The sequence below is a fragment of the Sminthopsis crassicaudata genome, chromosome 4 (genome assembly GCF_048593235.1).
Source record: "Sminthopsis crassicaudata isolate SCR6 chromosome 4, ASM4859323v1, whole genome shotgun sequence".
In the NCBI taxonomy this organism is placed as follows: domain Eukaryota; kingdom Metazoa; phylum Chordata; class Mammalia; order Dasyuromorphia; family Dasyuridae; genus Sminthopsis; species Sminthopsis crassicaudata.
Genome location: NC_133620.1, coordinates 102,586,135 through 102,607,920, shown reverse-complemented (window position 1 = coordinate 102,607,920; position 21,786 = coordinate 102,586,135). Strand labels below are relative to the sequence as shown.

General features: G+C 39.1%; 1 protein-coding gene across 1 annotated transcript in view; it reads left to right on the top strand.

Moving 5' to 3' along the window:
- Positions 1-21,537, top strand: part of PM20D1 (peptidase M20 domain containing 1) — a 43,644-nt gene extending 22,107 nt beyond the window's left edge. Inside the window, 4 exon segments of the mRNA XM_074308973.1 lie at positions 6,361-6,432; positions 15,019-15,187; positions 17,822-17,921; positions 19,443-21,537. Coding sequence (XP_074165074.1) covers positions 6,361-6,432; positions 15,019-15,187; positions 17,822-17,921; positions 19,443-19,572 — 471 coding nt within the window. The 3' untranslated portion in view covers positions 19,573-21,537.
- Positions 21,538-21,786: the final 249 nt, after the last annotated feature.

Sequence of the window (21,786 nt, the reverse complement as noted above, 5' to 3'; positions counted from 1 at the left end):
TAATCTGTCTGTGATAATCCCTCAGAATAAAAACATCTTTGATTCTAGACCCTCCACACACTCCTACATCCATCTCTAAGGCTCTTTCCTGTTCTACTTCAGTAAGCCTACCGATAAGCCTGTCTCATCCTATGAGGCCGTAAAGGCAACTGAAGCAGGTATTGTGGAGTACCTAGAGCTTGGAAGACACCATAGTCATCAGTAGCATTTCAAGCCATCACCAGTCATCTCAACTCTGTTCTGCCACCAGACAGTGGTGCCTTTAGAAGAAAGAATGAGGCTGAAGACTTCATGCAACTCTTCCTTAAATTCAGTTTACCCACAAATCAAAAGGCAATACCCATACCATTTTATCATTTCTACTTATCTCAGAGCCCTGTGGTGATAGGTAAGCGATGAAGCAGCAAGTACAGATACACTGGAAATTGTAATCACAATCCTACGCCCAGACAATCCAGGCCATAGGGTTGTCTTCTCCCTGGAAGCAATGGTGAAATTCAGCAGCCTCCTGGGGGTCTGAGCTGCCTTTTAAAGATCATACTGCTCATCGCCTGGTTTGAAGCAGAGTCTAGAAAAGATACCCTAAAAATTGTCTGCTCACCCAATCTTGCCCTGATTACAACAGCAGATGGGGATCACACTCTGTAGTCAAAACACACCCCCAAAAAGGTGCAGAAACTTCTGTGAAGATAATTTCATTCATCATTGATACATGGAATGTGTGCACACTTATAGACAACACAAAATTAAGTAGCTCTTATTGCAAAAGAACTCAGCAAGTATCACATTCATATAGTAGCCCTGACAAGGCTGTCAAAGAAGGACAACTTACTGAAGTCTGAGTGAGATGGATACATATTTTTCTGTAGTGGATATAGTAAAGGTGAGTGCCATAAAATTGGTGTAGATTTTATAATCAAAACTAATCTAGTCAACAAGCTTGTATGCCTACCAAAAGAAGTGAATGACAGGCTTATCCCAATGCAATTACCATTTGCAGGAAAACACCCTCCCATCATCATCACTGCCTATGCTCCCACCATGACAACCCAGATGAAGATAGAGAAAAAATGTTATGAAGGCCTGGAGACCCTTATTATCAATGTGAAAAAAGAGGATAAATTTATAATTCTGGGTTCTTTAATGCAACAGTAGGCTCAGAATAGCAGATATGGCAGAGAGTCCTTGAGAGAAATGGAGTCAGAAATAACAACAGCCTGGTCACTTACTATTGACAAATCATCATCTTCACATCACCAATACTGTGTTCCATTTCCCTAAATGCAATAAAATTTTGTGCATCAATCTTGTAGCAAACATTGATTATATGATTATATAGGGAGAAGACACGGGATGTGAAAGAAAGAAAGACAATGTGTGAAGCAGAGAGCTCTACCATTCATAGACTTATCTTCTCCAAACTAAATATAAGCATTCAATAAAAGCAATAGCCCCAAGACAAAAAAAAGATTAACAGAAGAATTAATATCAACAAATTTGAGCACTTCTCTGAGTGAGAACAGTTTGTTGCTAAATTGGAGGGAATGCTAACAGAGAGTTGGAAACACTGGAGCAGAACGGGTGTAGGCAGCTTTCAGAGATTTGCTATACAGCATTGCATTTGTTAATCTGGATCAGCACATTCACAAGCATTAAGACTGGTTTGACAAAAATGATGGAGAAATGCAAAAGCTACCAAATGAAAAAACCAAGAACTCTACAGGATATACCAGCAGGATACCTTCTCTAAGAAGAGAACACAATTCCATCAAAAGTGAAGGACAAGTGAAGATTAGAGAGTGATTCTTGGCTCAGTAAGAAAGCAGATGAAATTCATTTTTATACCGACAACATTCCAAAGTGCTTTTATAATGCCCTTGTTATTTAGAGGTCAAATAGTTTTTCAACTATTCAGTGTTGATGAAGACACTTTGATTAATGATAAGGACATGATCCTAGAGAGAAGGGCTGAACACCTCTGTAGCGTGCTCATCAAATCAATGCTGAAGCCACCAACCATTTATCTCAGGTTGAAGTCAATACCTCCAAGTAAAGAAGGGGTTTTGAGGGCCATTAAATTACTTTTGTGTGGTAAAGCAGCTGGAGCTGATTCCATTCCAGCTGAGGTTTGCAGGTTGGGGGTTTATGGAAAACTATGTCAAAATTTGGCTACTTGGAAAAGTTCATCCACACATCAATTTCATGGCATGCTTGTCCAGGTTCTGGATAATGGATAATATTCTCACCCTTTCCCAATCATCAGTGTAGTGAAACAAGGCTGCTGCTTGCTCCCATGTTTTTTAGCATGATGCTTTCAGTCATGCTATCAAAAGCCTTCAATGAGGATAAATATGGTATCAAGGTCAGCCAGCACACTGATGGTAAATTCTTCAATTTGGAAAGGCTATAAGTCAAGACTCAAGTGGAGAGAGTGTTGGTGCTTCATATTTTGTTTGCAGGTGATTACACAATCATCTTTGCATCATTCAGTGCAGTTTCTGAAGCCAAGACACAGAAAAATATGGATTGATTCTCTGCTCCTTGTGCTAAGTTTGACCTAGAAATTAACATCAGGAGAACATGGGAAAACAACCAGCAAAACACCATCCATATGTGGAACCAGCGGTTACAGTAAATGGAGAAGATTTGAATGCTGTGAATAAATTCACTTACCTTGGCAGAATACTTTGTCCACATTCATAATGAGGTTGACACACATATTGCCAAATCTAGCTCAGTGTCTGGGAGGCTCTGAAGGAGGAAAGAAGAGTATTAGACTTACAACCGAACTAAAGGTCTACAGATCCATTGTGCTAACTTTATTGTTGTATAGGAAACCTGGATAGTATACAGGATGCAGGAAACTGAATGACTTTCATGTGAATTTACTTAGGAAGATCCTGAAGATCACCTGACCCAGAAACTGAGATCCTTTCTCGAACTAAACTGCCAAACATCCAGACTCTACTGCAAACAATACACCTACTTTGCACTGGTCACATTGTTTGAATGCCAAATGTTTGCTTGATTAAAAAGATTTATTTTATAGAGAATTCCCAGTAGGGTAAGCACTCACAAGTAGGTCTCTCTTAAGAAATATGGAATTGATTGTGCAACACAAGAAACAATGGCATACAATCATCCAGCTTGACACCCTCATCAGGTACTGTGCTATATGAGCAAATCAGAATTGAAGTACTTCAAAAGAAACTCAAAATACACAAATTTAAAGAATCCACCCCAAATGTCCACAGAAACTACTTGTACCCAACCTGTGGCAGAGCATTCCGAGCTCATATTGGTCTGATCAACTATCGTTGGACACACTGTAACTTGACTCCAATATAGTGATGTCATTTTGATCTTCTTCAAGAACCAGTTTATTATCCAGAAGGAACATTGAGCAAGCATTTGACAGTGGAAGGAATTTGGCTGATTTCTGTAACTTGCCCAGATAATTCAGCTAGTTCAAGACAGATAGAGGTTTAGAATCCAATCTTCTAATGCCCATTCTAGGACTTTTCCCATTACAAAGATGCAGAAGGTTTGGGGGTCATTCCCAGACATCCTGCCTAGGAAATACAGTGGTATTGTGGAATCACCATCACTAGGCTAGGAGTTAGGAGACCTGGGTTGCCTTAGTTCTGCCACAGACTTGCTACATGATCTCAGTTCCAAGCTTGGCTTTCCGATCATGGAAGGAAATATGTGATGGACATATTTTATTTTATTTTTTTTATTTATTTTTAATTAATTTTTATAATTATAACATTTTCTTTGACAGTACATATGCATAAGTAATTTTTTTTACAACATTATCCCTTGTATTACCTGCTGTTCCAAATTTTTCCCCTCCTTCCCTCCACCCCCTCCCCTAGATGGCAGGCATTCCCATACATATTAAATATCTTATAGTATATCCTAGGTACAATATATATGTGCAGAACTGAATTTTGTTGTTGTTGTTGTTGTTGTTGCAAAAGAAGAATTGTATTCAGAGGGTAAAAATAATCTGGCAAGAAAAACAAAAACAAAAAAAAATGCTCACAGTTTACACTCATTTCCCAGTGTTCCTTTTCTGGATGTAGCTGATTCTGTCCATCATTGATCAATTGGAATTGGATTAGCTCTTCTCTATGTTGAAGATATCCACCTGATGGACATATTTTAAAACTGAAAATGATAGACATCCAAATGCAGAGGTCCCAAGGACCAAGTGTTAGATAATCTCAAAAGCTGGACAGAGGTGCTGATTGCTGCCTTTCAAGAGACTTCCAGAGTATTCAGCACACCAAGAGTGCTACTCAATGGCTAGAATAGAAACAGCCTCTGAATTTCCAAAGAACAGGGCTTTTTAATGTTCTGTTGGCCTGTTGCAGTAAACTGGATTAAGCAATGCTCACAAAAGGCCATCAGCAACCTCCCTCTGATGTAGACATCACCAGAGTAGAATTATAGCATGGGAAAACACCTTAAAGGTCATCTTATCCATCCCCCTGCTATACAAAAGATGACCTCTCCTCTCATATATTCAGAATAAGAAAAAAGGACTGGAAGGGGTCTTAGAGCTGATCTAGTCCAATCTCCTTACTTTACAGAAATGGAACTGTGGCTCAAAATTGGCTAAATAGCTTTTCCAGATTTCACACAGGGAAGTGGCAGACATGAGATTTGAAACCAGATTCTTTGAGGTTTTCTACACTTAGGCCACGAGATGGCAGAGTGGATAGAGCCCTAGGTCTGTACATGAGTTCCATTATGCCTTTGTTCATTTTTTGTTTTAGAAAGGACTAACCATTTGCACATGAATTGTACTGAAGTAAGGTAGAGTTTAATCTGAGTCACGTACTAGCTGTGTGAGTCTGGGCAGATCCCTTAATCCTGGCCAACCTCAGTTTCCTCATTTGTAAAATGAGGGTGATAATAATAGCACCTACCTCATAAGGTTGCTTGGAAGATCAAATGACTTAATAGATGTTAACAAAATAAAAAGTTCTCTATAATGCTATTTATTATTACTGTCATTGCCCTCATTCTTTTTGTCATTTTCTTTGTACTGTATTAGAATCAGCTTGACTCTTGAAATAAGTAATCTCAGAAGCCATCTAGCCCCATTCCCCACCTCTACACCATATTTGACTTAAATATCTCCAATAACAGAGTGCTCATTACCCCCTTTCAGTATTTAGACAGCTCAAATTAATAGGAAATTCCTTTATATTGAACTGAAAACAATTTCCTCTTTATGAGCTGTGGTTCCTTCCTTTTGTGCCAAGCAGAATTAGTCTACAGAAGTGGTTCTATTAGTTTGTGATTAATATACATCTGTAAAATCAGGCCAGAGAAAACCCTGTTCCCTCCCCATCTCCAGCTTCAATAAAGCTCCAGAGCTTTCCAAACTTTCCTTTGCCATCTGCTCTTTTATATCCCATGTCCACTTCCCCCACGTAAGATTGGCAGATGTGTCAACATGCCAATGGGTTACTCTATTACTCTCTTCTAGGAAACACATTGGCATTTTATTTAAGGTTTTGTTGAAATGAAATACTTCTGAAATACCCAAAAGTCTCCTTGAGGTAAAGTGGAAAGGGCCCGGGGCAGGTGGGTAGTGCAGTGAATAGAGCACTGGGCTTGGAATCAGGAAAGTATGAGTTCAAATCTGGCCCCAGACACTTAACTAGCTGTGTGAACTTGGGTAAGTTATTTAACTCAGTTTCTTCATCTGCAAATGAGCTAGAGAAAGAAGTAGCAAACCAGTCCAAGATCTTTGCCACAAAAACCCCAAAAAGGATCACAAGAGTTGACTAAACAAATTAGTCAGAAAGAGCCCAAGACTCAGGAACTTGAGACTTGAACACAATTCTTCACTCTGTCTAGTTGGACTACCTCATACTTCTCTCTGGATCTGAGCTAGATGATCTCTGAGGTTTATTTTAGCTTTAACAGATAGAGATCTTATGAAAGAGCCATTCATTAGGGGTCAAGAGATATGTGTTTTGTCTTTGTCTTTAACTTACCCAGTGATCTTGGATAAGGCACTTCCATTCCTGAATCTTAGGGGGTTTTATGTAAAATGTAGGGGTTGAGCTTGTTGATCTATAAAGGCCCATGAAGAACCTAGAAGGGGGAAAAAACTCAGATGAAGGAAAACAGAACCAAAGCATAAAAGTTAATATCCTCTACCTTCTATAACTTGATTTTCCCAGGAAGTTGACCAATGAAAAAAGATTTCCTTTATCTAGACTCTGACTTCTCAACAATCATTCTCTGTTAAGCCAGAAAGGGGAGCCTATCAGGGTCTGTAGGGATCAGGAGTTGATTGATATGTATCATACACATACCGTTCTTTTTTCTTCTCAGGTGAATGTCATCCCTCCAACCGCCCAGGCAACAATCAATCTTCGAATCCATCCTGCCCAGACTGTCCCTGAGGTAAGACCCAGAAGTTTATTGGGGAATAGCAAAGGCTTGTGATCCTCATAACCCAATGTTTGACACTCTCCTCTCAGGGAGTGTTTAATCAGAAATAAGGTGGTTTACACAACAGGTCTCAAATAACCTTGTTTGAGAGCTATGGGATGACGTAATATTAGTGTTCCCCTTATGCCCTTAATAAGCAAGACAACTCTCAGGAGAATATGTAACTCAGAATGGTATAATAGAAAAAACATGAAATAATTAGCAGAGGCTTGCATTAGAGCTTTAGCTTATCTCTTAGCAGCTCTACATCTCTTTTTCCTCATCAATAAAAATAGAGGGTTATACTAGATCAGGACTTTTTAAATTTTTTCCACTCAAGATTTCTTTTGCCCAGGAAATTTTTACATAACCCCAGACATATGGATATATAAAATAGATATACAAATTAACATTTGCTGATAATAAATTATAATTTTGAAGCCCTCACATTCAGATATGAAACCCACATATAAGGTCATGACCCATAGGTGAAGAAGCTGAGTACAAGGAGATACTATATGAACTCCAAACTCAATGATCTTGGGACTTTACTTTTCTAAGCTGCAAACTTAGGTTTTTTATCTCTAAAATAGCAATAATACTTTCATTTATAAATTTAAAAGATTTTGGTGAGGAAAGAATTTTATAAGTCTTAAAACATTATAGAAATATGAGTTGTTATGTGATTTGACTCGGATACCTTTGGGATTCCAAGCTAGTGTTGACTATTTTCCCAATTTGGGTTTACATAATAGCAATCATTTCTTTCTGGACTTTAATTTTCTTATCTGTAAAAGGAATGAGATTCACCTCGATGACTTCCAACATCCTTTCCAAATTGAAGATCCTTGAGTCAGCTTTGATTAGCCCAGACATATATTAAAGTCAGCTTCTCCAGTGCCATCCCTGAGTCTTTTTTGGACTGCCTCACCCTGGAGTAGGGCTGCTGAAGCTCAGAAAATACAGCCTTCATTGATGATTCAACAATAAGGCCTTGTTTTAATATCAGCCTGAGGAAGACTATACTCAGGAAAAAAATACTGTTTTTAAAAAGGCAACATAATAATTGTATTATAATACATTCTAAAGCTAGATATGATTTGAAGTAGGAGAGTATCTAAACCTATGGAAGAAATGGAAGCTGGATATATAGATTTGAGAGTCATCTGAATAGAGGTGATTATTAAAGCTGATGACATTACAAAAGAAAATAATGTAGAGAGAAGAAAAAAATGATTCAAGACAGAGCTTTACAGGATATCTCACTCCTAAACAGAGATTCGAGTTAAAGCCAAAAGCATTTATAAAGGATTTAAATCAGCAATGGCGTTCAAGGTGGAGCAACCAGGAGAACTAGTAAAAAGCCCAGGCACAGGAGCCAAGAAAGGATATGGTATCAAGAAGAAAGGGAGATTAACGGTGTAGAAAGGTCAAGGAAGATGAGGGCTGAGAATAGGTCATTGCATTTGACAATTACGAGGTCAATGGTTGTCTTTTATAGGGCAGTCTCATTTGGATGGTGCAGTCAGAAATCAGATGACTTGCAGATTAGGAGGCAAGAATGGGAAGTATAGGTCTTTTAAAAAATTATAATTATGTTTATAATTATCATAATTTTCATTTATTTTTTTATTTTATAATTATATTTATATATTTTATACATTTGCATTATATATAATTATAAGATATTATAGTATATATTAGAATTCTAGTTTAAGTAACTACTATTAAACAAACACAACGAGGCGGCTAAGAATGCAGTAGATAGAGGGCTGACCCTAGAATCAGGAAGACCTAAGTTCAGATCTGACCTCAGACACTTAATAGCTGTGTGTGATCCTGGGTAAGTCATTTAACCCTTTTTGCCTCAGTTTCCCCATCTGAAAAAGAAGTGGAGAAGAAAATGGCAAACCACTTCAGTATCTCTGCCTAGAAAACCCAAATAGGGATCACAAAGAATCTGACACAAAAGTAAAAGGTTTTAAAGTTGGGTATACAAATAAAGTAAAGCAGAGGTATTTAAGCCCAATACTAACCTGGATAGAAAGGCAGCACAGCTTAGCAGAAAGGGAGTCAGTAAGAGCTGAAATCAAGTCCTGCTTCTGTCATATAATTATCTGTGCAACCCTAACCAGGGCACTCAGTGTCTCTGTATCCCCAGGAAACACTCCAAAATCATGTCCAATGAAACACAAAAAAAACACAACCCCAGGAAACACTCCAAAATCATGGCCAATGAAACACAAAAAAAATACAACCTCCTGCCTCCAAGGAGTCTAGAGGAAGGAGCAACATGTAAATTTTATTTATTTATACCTATATATGTGTGTGTGTACATATATATTATGCACACATGTATATTATACATATAAATGTAACACATGTATATGCATATCATATATTGTTTAAAATAATATTTTAATGTAATATTCTATATAATGTATAATATATGTATACAGTATTATGTAATATACATATATTATATATAGATATATACACATATGTGTATGTGTGAGTTATTGTGTGTATATACAGAATTGGACATGACTGAAATAACGTATGTGTATTGTATGTATATTGTACAGTGTCCTAATATATGTGTGTATGTGTTTAAATGAACTAATACATGTATATGTAACACTGTAATTTTTATACACACTACATATAAAATAACCATTATATAATAATATAAATAATGATTACTATTATATATAGGTGTGTATATGTAACACTACATAGATTATACACATACTATATATAACTATTATGTAAAAATAGAAATAATAGTAATAATAATTATTGTTTCATAAGTGTATATGTAACAACACTATAGTGTACATACACTATATATAATAGTTACTGTTTACATATAATAACTATCATATAATGATAGAAATAATAGTGATACAGTAGATAAAGTATTAAGCCTGGAGTCAGGAAGACCAGAGTTAAAATGTGGCCTTAGACACTTTCTAGCTATGTGACTCTGGACAAGTCACTTAATCCTGTTTGCCTCAGTTTCCTCAACTGTAAAAAGCTGGAGAAGGAAATGGTGAACCACTTCAGTCTCTGCCAAGAACTATGTATGTGTGTATCTGTATCTGTATATATGTATGTGTATACATTACATATGTATACTTGTGTATATATAAATATATATATATATGATATATACCTACATTACATCATATGTTCTGTGTGTCATGTACATCCATGCCTACAGACAGACAGAAGGTTTAATCTGAAAGTTTCAGAGCAGCTGCCATTCTCCGAGGCAGAGGAAGTTTTCTATCATTTCCCTAAGCCGGTAAAATCACAAATCAAGCCAAACAAAAACAAAATAAATCAGAACTACCCACATTGTATCTGTGAAGGAAGACAAATGGTGACTACAGGAGAGACATCACCACACATTGCAAAGTTTCCTAAATTTGGAATTAGATGATACAATTTCATTCAGATCTTGTCTCAGCTACTTACTATTGCTGTAACCCTAGGCAAGGCACACTTACCTGGGTTTTAATTTTCTAATCTGTAAAATGATGAAATTGGGCTTGAAGTTTGAGATCTCTTTCAGATCTAAAACTATGATCCTTGAGTCTGCATGGTATAGCAAGGAGTACATGTAATCAAAATTCCAGAATTCTAGTGCTGACTTTGCCATTTACCAGGTGTGTGACTGGAGAATTTGCTTAATCTGAGCCTCAGTTTTTCTACCTGTAAAAAGGGAATAAAGATATTATGGTGTAAAATTGTTATGAGTCAAATGAAAAGAGAAAGTAAAGTGTTCTGTAGCCACAAAGCATTGTCTACAACTATGAACTGTGTTTTTAACCCCATGTGAATTTCTCCAGCATCCTTCCTCCTAAATCTAGCCAAAACTACAACAACATATAGATAGAAATATAGGTATTATCTTCTGTGTGGGAGGCACTGTATTAAGTATTGGTGATATAAAGGAAGGCAAAAACAACAACAACAACACAATAGCATCTGCCTTCAAGGCACTCACATTCTCACATTTTCCTTTTTGATTTTTGTTTATTTTGGTCTCACTGTTTAGTAGAACTAATTATCCCCATTGCACAAATGGGAAAATTTGTTCAGCTTTTTTGCCTAGACTCTCACCTAGAGAGCAGTTTAGCTGGAGCTAGAACCCCAGTCTCCTGACTTCTCCCTAAAGAGTAACCATTATCTCAGGAAATCCCAGCATTCCCCTAACTTAGGTTCTTTCCACTAGTTTTGTCCCACCCCAATATCATTCCAGCTCTTTCCAAGGGCATGTTTTCCACCCAGCTGGGGTCCTTCCCTCATGACCATGGAAATATCTCTCTGGATTTGGCTCTCTTCCCTCTCCTCCATACCTAGACAACAGAGACCTTCCTTCCTAAGCTCATCTGTATGAAACTCTGGAATCCTCCCATGAGCTCTTCCTCAGCAGTACACTCCCACCCACACACACACACACAACACAACACACAGCACAATAATACACATGGAGGCATCTGTGGAAAGCCCTCATCGTCCGAAAAGCCCTCAGCCAATACCGAAGCCCATTGATTAGTCACATTCTTTCCCCTCAGCAGCACCTCATATAGAATACTCGTATATATGTATGTATGGGGATTGGTATTACAAAACTGACTAATTAGGAAGCACAGTGAAGTGGACACTGTATTTAGCATCAGGAGTTCATATCCTGCTTCAAATGTTTATTAGCTGTTTTGTCCTTTTCCAGGCTTGATTTTCTTCTCTGTAAGAGGTGCTATTATTAAGCACCTGTCTCAAAAGTATTATTGTGAGGATTGAATGTGATAGCATAGTCTTTAGCCATACATAAATGCTTTTGAAGACTTCTAGTGAAATGGGTTGATGAGAACAGTCTGTTCTAATGGCCCTGAAGGCAGCTGAAGCAGGCATTGTAGGTGCTTGGAACTTAGACATCAGAGAAGCCAAGGTCATCTGATGCTTGCTGGGCCATTGCCAACCATCTTGGCTTTTGTCCTGCCCCTGGACTTCAATGAATCTTGGAAGAGAGAGGGAGGCTGATGACTTTTTACAACTCTGCCTCATTTAAATCCAATTCATGCACAAGTCAAGACATCATCTGTGATATCACTGGTTCTTTTAAAAAATGAAAGATGAACAGCAGCAAAAATGTAGCAACAGAGGAAATCCACGATGGGTACTATCATAGCTGATAGATTTGGAACTTGAAGGTGCCTCCAAAATCATTTGTTCCAACTCCCACATTTTGATGATGAAGATATTAAGACCTAGAGAGTTAAAATGTTTTCCCCTATGTCACACACTTAGCCAGTAGCAGAGCTCAGATTCATCATAAGGTTCCCAGACTTGAAACCAGCTCTTCTCATTGCATATCCCTTATTCTCACAAAGTAAGTTAGTAGGAAGAGGGAAGAAAGGCAGCTGGAATCCAAAGCTCCTGAGTCCCAGTCCATTCCTTTTCTCCTTGTTCTCTGTTCAAGGGAAAGAGATTATGACATGTATATTATGTAATTAGAGATCAAGACAAAGCTCCAGGGCTTTGTATCACACTCTAGGAAAGCTGCAGCAGTTCTGGAGAAGAAAAGCCCAAGACTCTTCCTTTACCTAGACCTTACCTTTACCTGTACTGAGGCTGAAATATTAAGTGACTTATCCAAGTTCACATAAATGCTAAGGAGAAGCTAAACTGAAAAGAGGGAACTGGCAAACGTGTTTTAAGTTTTGAGCCAAAGCATCTGGACTGAACTTCTGGCTGCTTGCTGCCTTGTGTTGACTGACTGGGGCAAGTCACTTAATCCCTAGGAGTCTTATGAAAGGATTAACCAGATGACATCCAAGACCCTTTCTACATCTAGAATGATGGCCCCTGAGGGTAAAAGGTAGCTAGGTTTGGAGTCAATGAGGACATCTCCATGGGCCCAGCTACCAATCATGGTACAGGAGTTGGCCATGACATCTGCCTTCTATGGGGGAGAGTGATGGGCTTATGTCCTTAGATTCCTTTTCAGTGGAAAGAATACAAGCTGTCCTGGTGACCCCCAGGTATACAGCAATTCCTCTCTTCTCAAAGGCAGTCTTGAGTTAGGAATATAACCATAACCACAGTGTACCAGTCCTAGTACAGCCCCTAAAAGAATGAGATGCTGCTCACCCCTTCCTGATCTATCCCAAGATAATTCTAATGGGATGCCCAACAGAGCTCACTCAGAACGTAGCTGACTTGGGTTACAAACTCTGATAAGTCCAGATCAAGTTATATTAGTTACAGGGAGAGGAAGCAAAGAAAGTCTGCTTAGTCTGAGATCATTTTCCTGGTTCTATATGTAGCTGATTACAAACAGGAAGCAAGGGTCCTCAGGGAAGGGAAAAAGGACTGTGTAACCCTTTCATCACTAACATGAGACACCCATGAACTGGACAGTTTCTTCAGAAATCATCATGTCCATCCCTCTTCCTCAATGTGAGACCATACCACCACTACCCCTTGTAATCCAGAGAGGTGAGAATTTCTACTCTCTCTCCTTTCCCCCTCCGAAGAAAGAGAATGTCTCAATCACCTAGTCGGATGCAAAACCATTAGAGCTTTCTGGATCTCTAATTCAAATTCTCCTCTTTCCTTCATACTCCACTCTCATCTTTGTCCCATTACTTCTCATTCTACCCTCAAGAGGAATCAAGAACAATTGTTTGCCCTCATCTGCAAATTACTCTACTTGTAATTCATAGAATGTTTAAATTGAAAAGGACCTCAGGCATTCTGTAGTCTAACCAAATCTGAATAAGAATTCCCTATACAATGTCCTAATAAGTCTAACCTGAAAGACAACAATAATCATTTAAATCAAGTAATAGGGAATCCTCTCATCCTTCAAAGAACATTGTTCCTCGCATTGTGTCCAAATTTACTCTGATAATTTCTACCCATTTCCCTTAATTGTTAGATGCTCATTGTGATCCCCATTTTGGCCAAAGTAGTCTAGATCAGAGGATTATAGATTTAGAGGGATATAAGAACCTCAGAGGTCTTATCATGATCATTCTGCAATTGCAAAAAAAATTGAGTCCCAGAGATGTTAAGACTTGCAGAATCTTGCAGAATCATCTTGCAGAAAACAAAGGTCTCCCTCATGACCTCATGGGTTAACATAGGATGAGGTCAAGAATAGCTGCTAAAGAAGAGGAGTTTCTATACTAGGATGCAGTAGAGAGATGTTTTTCAAGTTACTAGGCATAAAGGGACTAGATTTGTGGATCAAAGATGGGAAAGGGGAAGGAAGGGACAAGCATTCATTTAGTATCTGCTATGTGCTAAGCACTTCATAAAAAAAAAAATTCTCATTTAATCAACTGGACAACAAGGATGCCACAATGGATAGAACTCAGGATTTTAAATTAGGATAAACCTGAGTTTAAATTCAGCCTCAGCTTACTAGCTCAACCCCTGATTGCTTCAGTTTCCTTATCTGTAAAATGGGGATAATAATAGCACCTACCTCAGGGTTATTGTGAAGATCAAATGGGATGATAATTATAAAGCACTTAGCATATTGCTTGGCATATAACAATGATAGTTATTTAACAAGTCAACCAGGATGTCCAGGTGCTATATATGAGCATACAGTTCCTTGTTACAAGACATCTACAAGCAGAAGCTGAATAAATAGTGGTAAAAGATCTTATAAAAGTGGAGGCAATGAGATACCCAGTGGATGAGCACTGTCCCTAGAGTCAGGAACACTTGAGTTCAAGTCTGGGTTCAAGTACAACCTCAAGCACTAACTGTATGTCTTGGGCAAGTCACATCAGTACCTAACAATGTTTCTATCCCCTAGAACTAATCAGCTGGTGCTATGCTAGATATTTTCACTGACTACCTTCCCATAGCTGGAATTCTCTCCTTCTTCACTTCTGCCTCCTAGCTTTTCCTAGTGTCTTCAAGTCCTCCTTCAAAGGAGCCTTTCCATTGCCATCCTCCTTAATGCTGGTGCCTTCCTTCCAAGACTACCCCAGGTTGATACTGTATATATCTTGTTTGTACATAGTTGCTTGTTTGTTGTCTCCTTTGTTAGATTATAAGTGTCTTGAGGGCAACAGTTGTCTTACTGGATCTGCAACCCTTAGTACAGTGCCTACCACATAATGGGCACTTACTGAGTCATGCCCCTTTGGTTAATCTTTTCTATCTACCTCCCAAGGTTCCAAATGCTGTTAAAAGGTAAGCTCTTTTAGAACGTAGTCCTTTATATCACCAAAGTCTAGCAAAGTGCCTGGTGAAGTTGACACTTCATTTTTTTTTTAAATAAATGGTTACAGATTGAATTATTGACTCAGTCCTAGAAGCTAAAAGACCAATACTGTTTAAATTCCAGGGTGCTTGAGTGGAAGTCCTAATTCCATGATGTTTCCTTCAAAAGGTTCTAGAAATTATTATTTTAAAATAAATGGTTACTGACTGAATTATTGACTTAGTCTTAGAAACTAAAAGACCAATATTGTTTAGATTCCAAAGTGCTTGGGTGGAAGTCTAATTCTATGATGTTTCCTTCAAAAGGTTCTAGAAATTATCCGGAACGTTGTGGCTGATGATCGAGTCCGGTATCATGTGCTCAATGCCTTTAACCCCCTCCCCCTGAGTCCCCATGACAATGAGGCCTTTGGCTACCAGCTTCTCAAAAGAACCATAAGAGATGTCTTCCCAGAGGTCACTGCTGTTGTCCCAGGTAATGACTTCACAAGGGGTGACACTTGGAAAGATGGCCAGAAATGGTTTCCTATGTGACTTCCCTTTCCCCTCACCCTCACTCCAGCTGTTCATGCCTGGAAACAGCTGTCTGCCTTCCTCCCTTCCTCCCCTGGCCCAGCTGGATCCTTCAACTATAACTGTAACAGAGTGGAAGGAAGAAAGCAAACAGGAAAGAGGCAGAAACAATAAATCCCACCAGCCCCTCTGAAGGTGAGAGAAGAGGGAGAGCTGGTTTTGCTGGCACTGTGGAACAGTACCTTCTCTGCCTGAGCTTCAGTCCCCCCAAAGTTAACTTGTCATCTAGGTTTGAAATTCTCTAGCCAGGCAGAAGGCTCCCTAACCTATCTCACTTATATTGATCAAAACCTTAAATCTCCCACCTATATTTCCATCTTCCTCCTCCTTTAACTCATACCAAAGACCCTTGGGACACAAAGTGCCATCAGAATTTTACATGAAAGTAGGGCTTCTTTAGTAAGCAGTGACTGTGATAGAGTTCTGTGCTTGATGCTAGGAAAAGTACAAAATTTAGATCAGATCTGCTAGGGAGCAGGGGCCACCATGGAGTTTGACAGCTACTAGAGAGGACACAAACACAGATAATTCTAATAGGAAAAAATCTCACATCTAATACTGCTTATATGACTTCAACTTTCTGGGCTTTGGTTTCTTCATTTGTAAAATGAGCATAAGAATATCTATATTATTCACTATAAAGGGTTATTATGACATATCACACACTTGGAAGACTAAAGCATTTTCTACCTGAAATATAGTGGATTAAGAGCAGATTGAGTCTCACCTCTGGCACAATTGGTTCACTTCATGAACCTGGCAAGTCACTTAATCTCTCATTGCTCCAGGAAACTTTCGGAGACATTGAGTTGCCAAATATGTGAAAATCTGCCATAATAAAGAGAGCGTCCTCACTAAGAATTCCACATGCTAGTGAAATCCTTAGTACAACAACTTATTAAAATATAACATTATATTCAGAATGAAATGCTACGTGACCAATGAGAATGAGGGAAAGTTTCAAGGAGGAAGCCACATTTGAGTTGGACTTCCTTTCCAGGGGGATGCCAAGAATGAGACTACCAGGAAATTCCCCATCCCTTTTTCAGGTTGATTTTGCAACTCAGCAATAGTGGTCTTCAAAAAGAGTTTTGGGGGGAAAGATTTTTGAGGGGAGGTCCACACAAACTACTACAACTGAGATGGCAAGTGCTTGTCCTTAATCTGAGATGTTCAAGAGCATGTCAGCCCTTCTTTCTTCCCCTCCTCCCACACCCCAACATCTAGGAAGAATGAAGTCTACTTAGCTTTTCCCAGACAGCTGTGACTAAGAATGAGACTTCAGAATTGGGAGTGGGGAATAGGATACTGTGTTCGTTATTTTGTAATAGTGTTTATATAACTTTAAAGTTTGTTTGTTTGTTTTTTTAAGGTTATAAATAAAACCCTAAGGTTTGCAAAGCACTTTACAAGTTAAATCTTCACTACATCCCTGGGAGGAGGTGCTGTTATTATCTATATTTTATAGATAAGAAAACTGAGATAGACTGAGGTTAAGTGATTTAGTCATACAGCAGTAAAACTCAGACTTTCCCAACTCCAGATCCAGCACTGTATCCACTTTGCAGCTATCCACTCTTTCCACTTTAATGATCTTAAAGAAAACCTACAGTTCTATTAGTCAAAACATTTCCTAAATAGGTACCATGTACAGAGCACCATGGCTAGTCCCAAGAGAGATATAAAATTTATGAAGACAAGGTCCTATCCTCACAGAGTTTATAATTCAGTAGTTGGAGGCAAGCATAATTTTTAAATGGCACATGATAAGTGCATAAGATAGAGGTGATTGTATAACCTGTATCAAGTTGCTTACCATTTCAGGGATGGGGAAAGGAGAGGGGGAGAAAGATAATTTTTTAATGCTAGCAATTGGGGGGGGGAGAGGGAGAGAATATTATTAATTGTAGAAAAAAAGAAAAAATGTGAACAAGATGAATGTAAGGGAAAAGAGGTCATTGTCTCTTAAGGTATCAGAATAGACTCCCTTACAAAGTTTCTATCCAAATTGAGCTTTAGAAGATGGAAAATAATTCAGTAGCTGAGAAATTGCAAATAGTAGAGTTTAGACTTAGGAAAGAGCAAAGATTTAAGATGGAAATATGTAATAAAAGTGGGGAGAGAGGAGAAAGTTGTTCACTTTGGCTCAAATCTAGAGTGGGAATTTTTAATTTTTTTTTTATTGTAGCAGATCTTTTTGACAAGCTGGTGATATCTAGGAATCCTTTGTCAAAATAATGTTTTTAAATGCATTATTTAAAATAAAGAGGATTGCAAAGAAGACCAATTATGTTGAAATAGAGCTCAAAACAGATATGTGTATATATGTGTGTATATATGCACATGTGCATGTACATATATATAGAGATATTCATATATATGTATATAAACATTCACAGCCTCCTATTTGGAGAGAAAATTTATGAAAGAAATGTGAAAATTGGAATGCGCGAGTGGTTAAGGAATCTGGAATTTCTAGGCATAGCCCTACAGCAAGTCCCTGCCGGGCCTTGTCCCTTTTGTTTCCCTCCTCTAGGAATTTGTGTTGGGAACACTGATGCACGACACTATGCCAACATCTCAAAAGGCCTCTATCGATTTAATCCTATCGCTCTTAATCCACAGACCTTCAAAAGGTGAGTGCAGCAAGATGAGGCAGTGGGAAAATGGACAATGTTTCCCCTGACCTCCTCGTCCTCATTATGAAATAAAAGAGCAAAAAGTCTTATAAAGTAAACCTGAGATCCCAAATAAACCTGGCTAAGAGCTCTCTGCCAAAGGCTTCCCCCTTCCAGCGTTTTCTATCATTGATACCTAAATTCTCTAGGAAAGGAAATCGTTTAGGATCCATTTATTTAGCAAATATTCATTGAGTACTGTGGGAAAGTGTGAAGAATATACTACCTTTTGAGATAGAAAAAAATCAAATCACTGATTAGCCACTGGATAACCTTAGGCAAAACATTCTTTTCAGATCTAAATTGTGATTCCCTAATGTCAATAATATTCAGAAAAGTGAATCATTTTACATAGAATTCATGATTTTTCTACATGTTACTTGCTATTGAGAATATTAAAATGAACAAAAACTGTTCCCTGTAATAAAGTGTCTTACTCATGTAAAAGTATAAGTTGAAGAGAAAGATCTAGAGAATCAAAACTCTTGATATCTAATATCAATCTTGGTTTTAATCTAAGAGTTAGATTATATAAAAGTTCTGCATTTCAGTCTCTGTATCACCAAAATGGGGAGGTGTTTTTTTTTTTTTCTTTCTCACTTCCCTGGAGAGATAAATGCATTGAACTTTTAGGAGAAAATATATTATGAATTCTAGAGATTGACAACTCTCAGTTAATTATAAGTTATTCAGAAAATTATTCCCAGGATGATGGACCCTGCTGACTCCCAGCACACCTCTGGCAAGGCTCTTCCATCAGTCAGTGTATAGTCAGATCATGCAAATTCATTTGAATGTTTGTCTAAAACAGACATCTCTAGGCTTTTTGAGAAACTATTTTCCTCAAGGCTTAAGATCTTTGAAAAGAGAGGAATTTTGAGCCTGAGTAATTAATATCTACTTCCTAAGGAATGCAGGGAAGTCTCCCACTGGAGGGCAAACTGCAGAGAGGGACAGGGCAGCAAGGATCACCTTGAAGTTCTGTAGGATCACTTCTGAACTCTAGCACAGGATGAACATTAAAAAATATTTTTTTCTTCTGGCTTTTGGGGATCATTACTATAGTATCTCATCTTTGTATGGCTGACTTTATACTGTTTATACTGTGGAAATTGCATATTTGTGAAAGTTTGGACACCAGTATTCATAGAATATTGTTTATGTGACTTTTCTGTAATTGATTAAATAATACAAATTGTAAATAGTTTTCAATCAGATTCCTATAAAATGTTTCCTTTGATGGAAAATTTTAATATTACAAATGAACATGTCTTCTAAATATAACTTAAAAGTTAAAAAGAAAAATCTGGGAGCAGAATCATTGAGAAGAGATTATAATCTCAAGCATACTGAGGTACTCCTAAGAGCTCCTTCCTGGTCCCGGCTCTGTTTCTGCAAGGACAGGGACCAATAGCTCCCAGGGGGCCATCCCAGCAGATACTCTAGTATATGACCCTTCTCCTCATATCTCTTTCCCAGTTTCCACGGCTTAAATGAGAAGATCTCCATCCAAGCCTATGAAACCCAGGTGATGTTCCTGTTTGAACTGATCCAGAATGCAGATAATGAGAAGATTCCCAAACCTCATTCTGCTGAACATGAACTGTGAGAGTATGGTGGCTCTCTCCAGCTGAGCCCTGGGAGATGTTAAGCCCTCCTCCAAGTAGTCAACCTCTGGGTGAGGGTGGAGATGGAAAATGCACATTGTTTTGCAGTAGAGGCGGGAACCTTTACTCTGCCAAAGGCCATTTGGAGATTTGTAACATCATTTGCAGGTTGTACAGAATAGTCAACTTAAAGAATTCACTCATTGGGAGGCTGTCATTGCCTGCCGTTGCCTTGGCAGGGCCAGACTAAATGATTTTGTGGGCCTTACAAAGCCACAGGCCAGATGTTCCTTACCACTGTTTTACAGAAAATTTTGGACAAACACACGAAGCAGCCCCCTGCTCACCTTCCAGTCTTAACTCCAGGCCTGTCCATAAGCAGGGATTCAGTGATGGGGAGAGGAGGGAATTTAGGCCACTTTAGCCTGATCCCAAGATGCTTTTGTTCCCTTCTCACCACTTTGGAGCATACTTCTCCCAGGTTCCATGGCTCACTTTCAGGCTTGGAGCATCAGGTTTTTCCTAGTGACGATTTTCATTTGTAGGCATTATTACTTCTATTTCAATTATGTCCTTTCCTCTGTTCTGACCCTAGGACCTCCAGTTTCTGGCCTGGTGTACTTTCCTTCTCCTCCTTTTTTCCCTCTCTCTCCATCCCTTTCCCTCTTCCTCTCCCTTTTGTGCTGGGAGGAACCTAAGCATGAAACAAGCCAAACTAACATGAGATGAAATAAAGGGATCAGTACTCAGCAACTCGGTCCTTGTTAATGAGGGCTCTAGGGAAACACAGACCTGGCTCTAGCCAGGGGACGTCCAGAGTGGGGAGGGTCAGTAGGAGCAAGAACAGCCCCGGGAGGGAGCAATGGCATTGAGATGAGAACCTGAGGGAGGCCTGATTCTTGGGGCAGGGAGGGAGAAGGGCCTCCTGTCCTTGAGCTGCCCCCAGCTCTCCTGGGTTGTTCCCCTCCCACTTGGCCTGGAGTTTTGCTCCCTCCTGCAGGCCTGTTCCTTCCACTGCTGCCCCTGCTCTTTGCACCCCTGCCAGTGCTAATCTGCGGAAACATTCCCCTGGCACAGCCTTACATTCCCCCCCACTTTGTACTCCTAAAGGGGAGGGTCCAAGTGCCCTCCTGGCCCCAGCCTCTCTGCCGAGTGGCTAGCCAGCAGGGCCCTGGCCTCGGCCCAGCCCCATGGCCTGATTGAGTCTGATCAAAGGCAGGGGGAGGGGTGCTCTGGGGTCTAGAAGAAGAAAAAATGGGATTTAGACTGTTCTAATTTGGATGATGAGATATAGAGGGAAGTGGAATATTGGCCTTTGCCAGCAGAAGGGATGAAGTTCCTAACTTTACCTTTCTAAGCAAACTTGAATCTGTTTCCATAACAACCAGGTGGGGGGCCTGCAAGTGCTGGGCCTGTTTGTCCAGATTTGGGAGCTGCTCTCTGTGGATCACTGGGTCGTTAGGGTAATGGAGAGAAGTGGGGGGGAGGGGGCTACGGGAAGTATTCTTTACTTTGAGCCAAGCACAGACCTTCCCTGGGTCAGTGGATAGGACTGCCAGAAACTCCTCATGATACCGACATAGCCTTTCTCTACTCTCGTCAGTCCTCTGCACTCAGTCCTTCCATCCTGACACAATCCCCCTCCCCAACCTTTGGACCATTTCTCTGGAGTTCTCTAAAGGGAATAGAGGTGAAAATGCAACTCACTCAGGAGTCAGGAACAATCCAGACTCAGTCACTCACTCCCAATGTGGTATTAGTCAAGCCATCGGACCTTCTGGTCCTCAATATTTCCATCTGTGAAATGGGACAGTTGAACTAGATCAGGGGTTGTTATTATGTCATAAAAGCTCCTAGCAAACTGGTAAAGCCTATAAAACCACCTCTCAGAATAATCTCTTTAAATAATTGAAGTGTTTAATTTCAATTAATATTTTCAATATTACAGAAAATAAAGAAAATAAAGGTGTCATTTTTTTTTTTCCATCCAAGTTCTCAGACCTCTGGAAATCTAAGGGATACACAGTTCCCAAGTTAATACTTCCTGAAATAGATGATCTCTAAAACCCAGTTTCAGAGTAGGTAGCAAAGATGAAGAAGATATTGGTATGACTCTGCAATCTTTTTCTAAATTATCTGGATTTCATTTATCTAGGGGCATATCATACAGGGGCAAACTTGGTTCTTCTAGAACTGAAATTGGGTCCCAGGCAGCC